General features: G+C 51.8%; 1 protein-coding gene across 1 annotated transcript in view; it reads right to left on the bottom strand.

The window, feature by feature from the left end:
- Window positions 1-1,747: 1,747 nt before the first annotated feature.
- Window positions 1,748-13,073, bottom strand: part of RPIA (ribose 5-phosphate isomerase A) — a 41,876-nt gene continuing 30,550 nt past the window's right edge. Inside the window, exons 7-9 of the mRNA XM_036257172.1 lie at window positions 12,179-12,320; window positions 8,336-8,435; window positions 1,748-2,572 (exon numbers count right to left, since the gene is read on the bottom strand). Coding sequence (XP_036113065.1) covers window positions 2,475-2,572; window positions 8,336-8,435; window positions 12,179-12,320 — 340 coding nt within the window. The 3' untranslated portion in view covers window positions 1,748-2,474. The remainder of the gene's footprint in view (window positions 2,573-8,335; window positions 8,436-12,178; window positions 12,321-13,073) is intronic.

Genomic DNA, 13,073 nt, shown 5'->3' with positions numbered 1-13,073 from the left:
GAGCCACCGCTGAAACCAAAATTCAGTAGGGTTTGTTCTTTATCCCCCCCAGCGACGGGGCAGTTTAACTTGGTTATAACGGTTCCCAGACACTGACCAGCACCTTCCCTGTGCCCTCACACTGATCAGCAGCCTGCAAGTGGTTTCCATCCAACCTACCGCCTATAAGGTCACATTTAACAATTTTATTGAAGAAACTTGAATCAAAATTTACCCCAAGAACAAACTGCGGTGCGTGTGTCTGAAGCATGGCAAGTCGGGTTTTCTCGGGAAGAGAGGCCCCTCACCTGGAGTGGCTTCCGGTGGGCTGAGGGCCAGTGACGCAGCTGAAGGCCGGCCCCAGAGCCCGTGCGGCGTCCTCGGGAACCCGGGTGGCTTGTTGTTGGTCTTACTCCTGAATTTAATCCACACCACAGAGCCTTAAAGGTCCTTTTTAACATCAGTTCTATCAGATTTTCTCAGCTAAGACCTAGTGCCCATTTTGTGCAAAAACTGACTGTCATGGAGACCAAAATAGTCTCGAAGAAAAAGAAAGCACTCCTAACAGTAGGTTTCCCAACTGTGTGTGAGAAAACTATTTTATTTTTTAAAAATCCTCACCTGAGGATATTTTTCCATTTACCTTTAGATAGAGTGGAAGGAAGGGAGAGGTGGGGGAGAGAGAGTAAGAGAGAGAAACTTCGATGTGAGAGGGACACACTGACTGGCTGCCTCCCGCATGACCCCGACCAGCGCCAGGGACAAACCGCAACCGAGATGCATGCCCTTGGCCGGAATCAAACCTGCGACTCTTTGGTCTGCAGGCTGACGCTCTAACTGCTGAGCCAAACCGGCCAGGGCAAAAAAAACATTTTTAAAGAGCACTTTGAGCTCAAAGAAAAATAGAAGGAATTCGGCAAGAAAAACAAAGCCTCTTCAATGCTCAGTCCTGAACTTTTATTCTGCAACTTAATTTGGCAGAGACTTAGATGTCAACAAGTTTGGCAGCGACGACCCAAGCTTCCAAACGGAGGGCAAGCCGACTGTTCTCGGACCCTGAGCCAGCACCGGGAGAGCAGGATTCTCAGGCGGTTCCCGTGGCCCGGGAGGACGACCGCGACCAGCTGTCCCCGCCTCTCCTGTCCCTGTCCATGGGGCTCTCTGGGCAATTCACTGATCTCCGGGCACACAGGAGGGGGATGAGGGTGACATTCAGGTCACCATTTCACCACTTGTCAGTGTCCTTGACTAAAGGTTTTACTAATATAAAACTTGGGAATAATTTGTGACTTGTTCAGCTGTGTTGTCCATAACTAACAAAGAAAATAAAACTGATACCAAGCTCTCTCAGGAATAAAGGAAATATTTACCTACTCTGTGGCTCAAGATTTGTTGAGTAAATTTCTCCCCTCATCAAGATCCAATGTAAACTAGGTGAGCAAAATTGATTTTCCCCCTCACCTGAGGATATTTTCCCATTTATCCTCAGACAGAATGGGAGAGAGAAGGGGAATGAGAGAGAGAAACATCAACGTGAGAAGGACACGGCGATTGATTGCCTCCCGCACGACCCCAACCAGGGCTGCGGACAAACTGCAACTGAGGTCACGTGCCCTGGCCGGAGTCGAACCCGGGAGCCATTGGTCTGAGGGCCAACACTCCAGCGCTGAGCCAAACCAGCCAGTGCACAGCACTGACCCCCATCTTCGCACAACCTGCTGCAAACGCTGCAGTAGAGACAAGAGTCGACGTGGAAGAGGCACCACACTGTTTTATTTCAACCCTCACACAATATAAAGAGGTGAGACTTCTGATGCTGAGCCATGCAGGTAATTATAAAAGAACAAATAAAACAGTAACAAACAGACAATCGTTTACAAGAGCCTCACATTTCACAGCAGTACTAGCACGTGCTCCGGGCCAAGTGCTTCCCACAGCAGGGCTCCGAAGGAACCCGACCTTCACAGGAGGCCAGCACGCGTCCCCGGCAGTGCACGCGGGGTCACGCACACCGCAGTCAGAAGTGTGACGAGGCACTGTGCGTGACACGGCACAACTCGGACCCGAGGAGGAGTGTGGCGGGAAGCAGCGCCGCGCTCCGGGCAGGCAGGGGCATCGCTGGCTGGCCCTTCTTCTCATGTTACAGAAAAATTTCGGTTTACAACCCTCAGCAAACAGTATTCAGAAGTTTAACCAGCAGGCTCAAGTTAAACATTTAAAAGACAGGCCCCACCCCCTTTTTGGCAAATGTTTTATATAAACCATGAATTCAAGTTGTACTTTATTTTAAAAACTGAGTACTTTTAATAGTAAAAATATATGTTCATATTTCTCTTTTTAAAAAAACATTTAATAACAATACAAGAAGACTGATTGAACCCCACCGGCTGCCCCTGGCACGGGTACGTTAAGGCAAAGGCTCCTGCGGAGGCGCGTCCACCTGGCTGCGGGCTGGGGCTGGGGCGCGAGGTGAACACGCTGCGCTCCTGGCAGGGTCAACAGAAAGGCTTCTCCCTCATGTGCACGGAGCCATCCTGCATCCCGAAGTAGACTCTCTCAGCCATGTTGATGAACAGGCCCGTGTCCACCACACCTGCAGGACAAAGGAAGGGAGGAAGCATTAAGTTTCAGCTTTCCAGGGCAAGAAAAGAATCAAGGGTTAGAGGGTCAGCAGGAGCAATGACCATTAGCAACACTGGAAAAATAAAAAGAGATTCTGATTCTTTTTATTTCTTCTTACAAGTCCTTTCTCCCCTGCTGTCTTGACTCTAGACCACGTGTGGAAACGTCTTCCGGCCTCACAGCCTTCGGTCATGCTACTCCCTCTGCTGTACTGGTCCCCTCTGACCGCTGCAACAGCTGTCATGCTACTCCCTGTCTGTACTGGTCACCTCTGAGCGCTGCAGCAGCTGTCATGCTACTCCCTCTGCTGTACTGGTCACCTCTGACCGCTGCAACAGCTGTCATGCTACTCCCTCTGCTATACTGGTCACCTCTGACCGCTGCAGCAGCTGTCATGCTACTCCCTCTGCTGTACTGGTCACCTCTGACCGCTGCAGCAGCTGTCATGCTACTCCCTCTGCTGTACTGGTCACCTCTGACCGCTGCAGCAGCTGTCATGCTACTCCCTCTGCTGTACTGGTCACCTCTGACAGCTACAACAGCTGCCTCTTCTGTCCCTCAGATGTCACACAACAGTCATTTTCCAGTTTGGGGGTCTTCCGTGACTAAGTAAACCCGCTCCCAGTTACTCTAAATCACATGGTGAGCCTTAGAGGTTTCCCCAGAGCCCAAGCTATTTGCAATGTGTATACCCAACAAAAGGCCCACATCGAAATCTGTAAACAACTCTCCAAATCAGTAAGAGGACAACCAAGTAGGAAAATGGGCAAAAGACTCAGAGGCCCTTCACAAAAACGGCCATAAACAGGAGAAGTGGGGTCAAACGACACAACAAGGAGTGCAGATTAGAGCTGCGCGACACCACGACGCGCCCCGCGGACAGAGCGTGGTGGAATCTGCCGAGGGTGAAAAGACATTTTACATGTTGGCAGAGAGAGTAACTGGCAAACCAGTTTGGAAAATGTTTGTTGATATAGTTTCTAAAGCTGAACATATTCATATCTAATGATCCAGCAGTGCGACTCTGGTTATATAAGCAACTGTTAGGCATACATATGGTCATCAAGAGACCTGTACTGGAAACACCCAAATGCCCATCAAGAGTAGAATAAATACAGAAACTTTTTTTCACACACATAAATAGGATGGAATACTATTCAGCAATGAGAATTAACTGCAAGTGTGAGCGACCTTTACTGAAAATACTTATTCAGTTAACCCTTAAACAACTCGGGGGTTACGGGCACCGACCTCCCTCATGGCCAAAAACTGAAATATAACTACAGCTGGCCCTCTGCCATACACTGATACCCACCCGGGACCGACCCTCAGGCAGCACGGGTTTGAATTGCACAGGTCAACTGAAAAGTCTACATATAAGTGGACTTGTGTAGTTCAAATCCTGTGTTGTTCAGGGGTCAACTGTATACACACAGGCTACAATGAAATGATACTGTTCAACCAGCAGGGAAAGTCCAATGGCTCCCGCATGTGTTGCGGGCACATGGGTAAACTGGTGCACTCCATGGAGGGCCACTCAACACCATCCAGCAACACGAGACACACTTATCCTTTGATCCAGTAACTCCCTTCTAGCAAAGGACTGGACACAAATATCCTCTAGTAGGGATCTGGTGAAATAAATTATGCAATAGCTGGAAAATGAAATGCCATGAAGCCGTTTTATAACACTGGTTTGGTGGTGATAAGTTCTTTTAGCCTTCCCTTGTCTGGGAAGCTCTTTATTTCTTCATTGATTTTAAATGACAGCCTTGCTGGGTAGAGCGGTCTTTGTCATAGGTCTGTTTTTCATCACTTTGAATATTTCTTGCCACTCCGTTCTGGCCTGAAAAGTTTCTGTTAAGAAATCAGCTGACAGTCTTATGGGAGCTCCCTTGTAGGTATGTCTTTCTCTTGCTGCTTTTAAGATTCTCTCTTTGCCTTTAACCCTCACCTCTTGGATTGTCATTATTTCTTCAAATAGGTTCTCAATCCCTCACTCTCTTTCTCCTCCTTCCAGTGCCCCTATGATACGGTTATTGTCCCAGAGGTCCCGTAAACTATCCTCATTTTTTAAAATTATTTTCTTGCTTCTCTGATTGAATGTTTTCTGCTACCTTGTCTTCCAAATTGCTGATCTGACCTGCTTCATCTATCTGCTGCTGGTTCCTTCCAGTGTATTAATTTGTTACTGTAGTCTTCATGTCTGACTGGTTCTTTTTTTGGTCTCGTCTTGGTAAGATGGCCCTATGTAATAGGTGTCCTGTGGGGCTCAGTGGTGCAGTCTCCCTGATCATGTGAGGCATGCACTCCAGGAATGTCCCTTGAATGGGTAACGTGAGCCCTCCTGTTGTAGTTGAGTCTTGACTGCTGCTGAATCATCCGTGTGTGGGGATGACCCTTGGGCTGTGAGGACTGACCCTGACCCGTGTACGAGCTGCTGTGTGGGGGCTGAGCTCACGAAGCAAAGTTTGGCCCAGCAGGGTCTGGTGCCTGCGGAGATCTTCCTTTGAGTGTGCTGCCTGTGGAGCTAATTGGCTTGTGCTCTGATGTGGTCTGAAGCTCACCACTGGATGTGTTGGTTCTGGGACCTCTTGGGAGGGACTCTGGTGCAGCTTGATGTCAGGCACTGCCTGTGACTGGCCCCGGGCTACCTGTTTGGAGCTACAAAGTGGTCCACAGCTGGTGGTCCTCTGCTGGGCCTGTGTCCGCAAGGGAGGAGCCAAGCAGTGCCCCGAGGCTGACTACCACCAGTGCTGAGCCAGGGGCAGGGCAGCAAAAGGCCCACAGCACCCATGACCCAGCTCCGCCTGCTGGCTGCCTGTCAGTCACTAAACGCCTGAGTTACCTGAAGAGATTCTCAGTGAGTCACCAGGTAGGGAAACAGGTGTTCTCCATCTCGATGGCAGTGCTGGGTCTGAGGCCACTCAACAAAGTGTCAGGGTATCCAAGTGTGGCTGCCCCCCACCCAGTGCCCGCACAACTTTGTAGCGGGGCGGGGTCTCAAGGAGTCCTCAGGGTGAGGCCAGCAGAGTCCATCAGGCTAAAACAGATTAAGACTTGGTCCTGTGAAGGGAGATCTCTGCACAGGAACGGTGGCACGGGGTACGCAGGAAATAATGTCCTTTGCCTGAGGGCCACACACTCAGTCTCTCCCCATGTGTCTCCGACACTCCCTTAGCCTTCCTGGACCTCGAGAGTCCCTCAAGAATACAATGGGCCCTGGCTGGTGTGGCTCAGTGGTTGGAGCACTGGCCCGTCAACTGAAGGGTCATGGGTTTGGTTCCCAGTCAAGGGTGCACCCCCTGAGTTGCAGGTTCAATCCCTAGCCCTGGTCTAGGCATGTGCAGGAGGCAACGGGGCCCAGGTTGGCTGCAGCCACCAGGGCTCAAGGTTGGCAGGGTGGGGCAACAGGAAGTGTCAGGAGGATAGGGCTAGTCTTGCAATTATTTTTAAAAGAGTGAGGAAGCTCTTTCACTGACTATTCTGTATTAATCTATACGACAGAAAAAACTAGGAAGCAAAACCTGTATCTAGTGTGTTTTCACTTGTATAAAGAGCAGTGGCATGGGGGAGGGTGGCTTTGTTCACCAAAGAGCTCAAGGAGGACACAATTTTGGGAACACTGCCTGCCTCCAGACAGGGAAAGTTGGAGGGGTAGAAGAAAGAGATTTTCACTGTTTACTCTTGTATTATTAAACTACATAAATTCAAAAGAATAAAAATAATTAAAACTTCCCCAAACACCTCCAATACATAAATAAAATAATCTATCGTCAATGAAAAGCCACCAGGTAGAGAATAAACCACTGAAACACAAAGGTCCCTCGCACTGAACTGTGCGAACAGGCTGGAGCCTCCCAAAGATAAGCAAAGTGGCCACTCAAGACCCGTCCTTTTCACATCACCGTGACACAGGTGACAGGTTCCATCCGATCCGAGAGACAGTCAAACCAGGTTCAGAAAATGTGTCAAATGTCTAATCCGGGAGCAACCTCTCCTCAGATGGAGGGAATGCCCGACCCCATCCCTCACATAGCAGGCATGGCCGAGGACGCCCAGTGTGGACACGGGAAGAGCCCCAGCAGTGGGGCCCTTCTACACAGCCCGTCTGCTCTGGGCGTCACCCAAGGGCACATGCAGAGGCAGTGTGGTGACCTCTCAGTGACCTCGTGAGCGCACACAGCAGGGTGACAGCAGAGCAGGACACGTGCTTCCCCTCCCGGGTCTCGGTCCAGCAGCAAGTAGTACAATGGCCCAAACCGGGGCGAGAAGAGAGAGAGCGAACCACGAGGCGATCCTGGCCGCACTGTGCTAAATGATTTCACATCCAAGCCTCTCTTCTTTCATGTTCTTCACTGTAAGTTCTTCAGACTCTAGTCATCTCTGGGCTGAAACCTGTACTGAGGTGAAGAGCAAAGGCACCTCCGTGTCACAGTGAGCAGGAAAGAGCTGAGCAGGAGCACGGAGCTGCCCGTGGGCACTGTGGCGATTGCCCCAGGGCAGCAGCGGCACCAGTGACGTTTCCTGCCGGGCCCGTGGCTGGTTTGTGTTGTCATTAAGGCAAATCCTCCCATCTTACTAAGCGTGACCTCTGTGTTTGTTCTTCCTCTTGCCTGCTTGATTCTTTAGTTCTTCCAATAAAAAGATAACACTAAGTGAGAGAATAAGCATGATTCAACTCATCTTTTTAGTTTAAGAAATCTGGTAAAAAATGTCGATGGAAGACTGAAACAGCGAACTAAAGTAAGGTTGGAAGAATGAGCTCTTTATAACATGGTATATACTCACACCATTTTCAATCCCAAAGCAGGATAACTTAGAATCTAGCACTAAGTAATGAAGACGATATCTTCTTCCCAGGGATGTAGTCATTCAACAACCACCACCTTGGATGCTGAGCACCATTTCACCTCATCTGACCCCAACAATCCTGCGAGGTGGGCATTAGAATAAGCCTTACAGAGGGCGAGACAGTCAGTGCCCCACCCGTGGAGGGCAGGGCTGGGGCAGGCTGCCCCGCCGTCGCCACCTGCTGAGCCGCCTTCCCTGCCTCGTCAGCCAGTTCTGGAAGCCGGAATGTTAGTCTCTCAAACCGCAGACTCATCTTTCTCACCTCTCCCTCCTCCTTTTGATCCCCTCGTAGGAGCCCTTAGCCCCTCCGCTAGCCCACACTCAAAACTCCGCTCTACGCTGCCCGCCCACCGTTACCCAGGGCCCCGACCTGAGGCTCTCCAGTGCTCCGATGTCCCTGTCACTCAGCCCCTGGGTCTGGAAGGAGGAGGAACCAAACGTTTAGGGTCTGAAGGCTGCCTGGGGCTCCTGTCTTGGCGCTTCGGACCCTGGACAAACCCTTCAGCTTCCTCATCCTGCGTGCACCGTGTGCCTGTGCGAAGGGGCTGGGCTCAGAGGGGACACGTGTGCGCACAGAGCGAGGACAGCTGCCTGTCCGTGGGGCTGCCCCACACTCCCTGAGACACAGCTTGGCGACTCTAGGCCTCTCCTCCCCTGGCGGCATGTAGCCCACGCCCTCTTACTGGTGGCCGTGGCCCCACAGCCACATCGCCTTCCTCGGGGCACACCACGTTCTCTGGGGCGAGCGCTCCCTGCCAGTGGAGAGGCCCTGCCTGTGGCTGGTCTGGGAAGGCCGCAAGCGCAGCCACCTTCCCTACCGCTTCAGCAACGGTCAGGAGGGAAGGCTCCGTGAAGGGAGGGCGAATGCCACCCACGTTACCTGGGATCATTTTGATAGCGGTGTTCACTTCACTCCATTTGTGCACCCGGTCAAACTTCCAGTCCAGGATAAAGTTCCCGTTATCCGTCACCACGGGGCCCTAGGAGATAAGTTCCCACATTTACAAGGATGAAGATACAGGTAGGTAGACAGGGGCGGGAAAGTGGAGGCAGGAGCCAAAGAAAAGTGTCCCAAGGATCCCTCCCCAGCCGTCCCCCTGCCCCCCTCTTTCCAGGACGCAGTGCTGTGAGCAGCGAGGAGCAAGAGCTCTGGGGTCCGGACTGGAGTCTGGACGCCACATAGGGGCAGATCTCAGGAACCACGGACTTCTGTGAGCCTCGATTCCTCAGCTGCAGAAAGTATGTGATTCCGACTTCACAAGGCAGCTTAGGTCTAAACCACGTGGGTAAGCAATTTCCACAGCGAATGCTCGCAGTGAGCGCGCAGCAATTCTCAGCTATTACTGGATTTCAGAACCAGGCTACCAGGCACAGAATTCTCAGGGCCTCACACGAAGTACCGTCAATAACGTGAAATGAGGTAATGCTATGTCACCCACAGTCACAGGCAGCCCCAGCAGAAAGAGAGGAAGCAGAGATGGGTTCTGAGGTCAAACAGGTGGGGGTCGTTTCAGTTCATTGATGCAGAATTCCTCAACAGCTCCGGGCACTACGAAGTGTTCAGGACCACAAACGCCGCGAGAACAGCACAGTCAAAGGCAGAGAGACTAGGGCTCCCCTGCAACTGGGAAGGGCGGGTGCTCAGTGAAGGGGTCCACGAAGGCAGGACGCCGAGGCTCTTTTCTGGAATAACCACAGCTACGAGAGGGAACCTCCAACAACTTCCTCCTGGTCCCTCAGCTACAAAGGGAGCCCGAGTCAGAGGTCTGTCCAACTACAGACAATGATCAGGACAATGATTCTGAAAAGTCACTAACACACCAGAAAGAAAACACATCAAGATAAAAATGTATCAAGAGCCCGGCTGGTGTGGTTCAGTGGGCTGAGCATCGTCCCATGGACTTGGAGGTCCCGGTTTGATTCCAGGTCAGGTCACATGCCTGGTTGCAGGCTTGATCCCCAGTAGGGGGTGTGCGGGAGGCAGCTGATGGATGTTTCTCACCTCGATGTTTCTGTATCTCTCTTCCTTCCTCTCTCTCTAAAAAAAATCAATAAAAATGTATTAAAAAATGTATCAAGGAAGATTTACAGATAACCTTTCTTTTCTGTATCTTAAGTTTTTTTATATACAATGGAGCCTCAGTTCTCGAATTTAATTGGTTCCAGAAGGCTGTCAGAGAAGCAATTTGTTAGAAAACCTAATCATTTTTTTGCCATTAGAAATATATAAATTGAATATTAACCCGTTCCAGATTAATTCAAATGATTAATCCAATGATTCCGTTTTAATCTTTCTCATATACAATACATGTCTAATGTACTGTTTAATCTATAAACAAATACTTCTTTTCTTAAATGTACTGAATCCCCCGCATTAGCCTTAAATTAATCAGTTTCAGTACTTGTCTCAGATGTAAGGACACATGGACTGGTTGCCTCCCGCATGACCCAGACCAGGGCCAAGGACAAACTACAATCGAGGCCAGTGCCTTGGCCAGAATCAAACCCGAGACGCACTGGTCTGCAGCCCTACACTCTACCGCTGAGCCACACCAGCCAGGGCAACAGTAGCACCCTTGATGGCCTCTTTATGTTTTAAAATTGTGCTAATCATCCATTTCACCAGCAACAAAAGCAAAAAAAAAAAAAATCACAGCACAATTTCCTGAGATGTTAACAGGGCCAGGTTTAGCGGTAAACTGACTCACTGTGGCACACTCTCTCCTTTGTGGCCCGAGAGACGCTTTTTGTCATGCTGAGGTATCAGTCAGGTAGAGAACGAAGTTTTGTTTCACAACCAAGACTTTTTTCCATGAACAACTTGGTCAAGAACCAAACTGTTTGAGATGGGAGATGTTTGAGAACAAGGTTTGACTGTAATACTTGTAACTATAGTTAGTTTTTAGATGATTACTGAAAGGGTTAATAGTGTTTTAACAAAATTAAACTCCATTCTGACCAGCTATTCCTATAAGCAAACACCCGAGAAATTTTCTAAAAAACCTGAGCCTGACACCCAGAGGAACCATGAAGACAAGGGGTTAATGATGGCCTTGGGAAACTTGGAGGGACCAGGAAACAGAAGGAGGTTAATAATGGCCCAGACCTCTGCCAGAGCAGACTCCTTACCTCGCAGACAACTCGTATCAGCCCTGAAACCAATTACGCGGTGCCAAGAGAATGTGGGTTTTCTTTAATGTAGTTTTTTTACCTTCTGTAGTTTGTAACTATAAAACCCAGCGAACAAACTCTGTTCGAGGAGTCAGCCCGCCTGCTCCCAGGCACATGCAATAAAGCCATTTGGCTCTACACTGGCCTTGCATGTGGATGTGATCTCCCGCCGCTCAGACATTTTAATTACTTTTGCTTTTAATTATTTATGGGTAAGAAAAGCAAGTTCAGTGTAACCCACTTTAGAAGCTGAAGATAAACATTTGGATTAAGTATCTGGAGTATATTCCTGAGAAGGGGTTCAAATCCCCCAAGAAATTCTACTACTTGTCAAATTTAACCACAGAATGAGAAAGAAGGAGGAGAAAAGAAAATTATAACACAATAGCTGAAAAACCTGATGTCCCAGGGGCTTCCCAAAGCCCGGATTGAGCAGATGTTAATCAGGGTGGTCCAGGCTTCAGGTAGAAAGTCCCCCTTGCACAGAAGACACACACCTCAGGAAGTCAGCCCACAGCAGTCTGACACGGGATTAGTAGAGCAGCCCTCGGAGCCCGGGGAGCAGGGCACACCACGAGCCCGTGCACACCAGGCTCCCCCAGCACTCGGAGCCCGGGGAGCAGCGGTACACCACGAGCCCGTGCACGCCAGGGCTCCCCAGCACTCGGAGCCCGGGGAGCAGCAGGGGCACACCACGAGCCCGTGCATGCCAGGCTCCCCCAGCACTCGGAGCCCGGGGAGCAGGGGCACACCACGAGCCCGTGCACGCCAGGCGTCCCCAGCACTCGGAGCCCGGGGAGCAGCAGGGGCACACCACGAGCCCGTGCACGCCAGGCGTCCCCAGCACTCGGAGCCCGGGGAGCAGGGCATACCACGAGCCCGTGCACGCCAGGCGTCCCCAGCACTCGGAGCCCGGGGAGCAGCAGGGGCACACCACGAGCCCGTGCACGCCAGGCGTCCCCAGCACTCGGAGCCCGGGGAGCAGGGCATACCACGAGCCCGTGCACGCCAGGCGTCCCCAGCACTCGGAGCCCGGGGAGCAGGGCATACCACGAGCCCGTGCACGCCAGGCGTCCCCAGCACTCGGAGCCCGGGGAGCAGGGCATACCACGAGCCCGTGCACGCCAGGCGTCCCCAGCACTCGGAGCCCGGGGAGCAGGGCATACCACGAGCCCGTGCACGCCAGGCGTCCCCAGCACTCGGAGCCCGGGGAGCAGCAGGGGCACACCACGAGCCCGTGCATGCCAGGCTCCCCCAGCACTCGGAGCCCGGGGAGCAGGGGCACACCACGAGCCCGTGCACGCCAGGCTCCCCAGCACTCGGAGCCCGGGGAGCAGCAGGGGCACACCACGAGCCCGTGCATGCCAGGCTCCCCCAGCACTCGGAGCCCGGGGAGCAGGGGCACACCACGAGCCCGTGCACGCCAGGCTTCCCCAGCACTAGGAGACCGGGGAGCAGGGGTACACCACGAGCCCGTGCACACCAGGCTTCCCCAGCACTCCTGCTCACACAGCACCTGGACTGGCTTCCAGAAACCTCCTCTGCCACTTACTGCTTTGTTGACGGCCATGCGAAGTTCAGCCACGCCCCCAAACCTCTGAGTCACAGCTCGGCTCACTGGAACATAAGCCATGGGGATGACCTCAATGGGAATTCCCTTGTGCCACTGATCCCCAAGGTTCTTTGAATCTTTCCTGCAAACAGAGTAAACACCACAATAAATATAAACCAGCTCCGTGGTACAGATAAACACCAAATTCAGGAATGGGGTCAATAATACAGTGAAAGGGCACAGCAGGCAAGCAGGGATAAGTACACAGAGGTTTTAAATGTATTTGAAGAATGACAAAAATGGGGGAGTCTGATTATGGCTAGTCTGTGTGGGTACAGGTATTTATTATTTATGTTCTTCCTACTGCTATAGTTCACAAGTAAATACTAAAACAAACAAACAAACACAAAACCTCAGCACAAGTGCCTCTACCCGACTCCTTGAAGCAGAACCTGAGAGCCAGGTCAAGGACTGTGCGCAGCACAAGTGACATGAGACCCCGAGAGGAAGCGGGGTGTGCTGAGTCACTGCCCGTGGCAGGCTCTGCCCTGCTTCCTGAGGCTCCCTGAGGCCGAGTGAGTGACATGTGAGGGTGTCTGTCAGCCAGGAAATGGAGCTGCTCCTCCTCGTCCCAAAGGTCACATGAACAGCAGCCCCCCCTCCAGCAGAACACAGCCCCCCCAGACACTGCACATCCCAGGAATGAAGCAGCCCCCCAACACTGCACATCCCAGGAATGAAGCAGCACCCCCACCCCAGACACTGCACATCCCAGGAATGAAGCAGCACCCCCAGACACTGCACATCCCAGGAATGAAGCAGCCCCCCCAGACACTGCGCATCCCAGGAATGAAGCAGCCCCCCCAGACACTGCACATCCCAGGAATGAAGCAGC

The sequence above is a fragment of the Molossus molossus genome, unplaced genomic scaffold, assembly GCF_014108415.1.
Source record: "Molossus molossus isolate mMolMol1 unplaced genomic scaffold, mMolMol1.p scaffold_m16_p_12, whole genome shotgun sequence".
In the NCBI taxonomy this organism is placed as follows: Eukaryota; Metazoa; Chordata; class Mammalia; order Chiroptera; family Molossidae; genus Molossus; species Molossus molossus.
The sequence above is the reverse complement of the archived record's forward strand: the minus strand, read 5'-3'. Positions and strand labels throughout refer to the sequence as shown.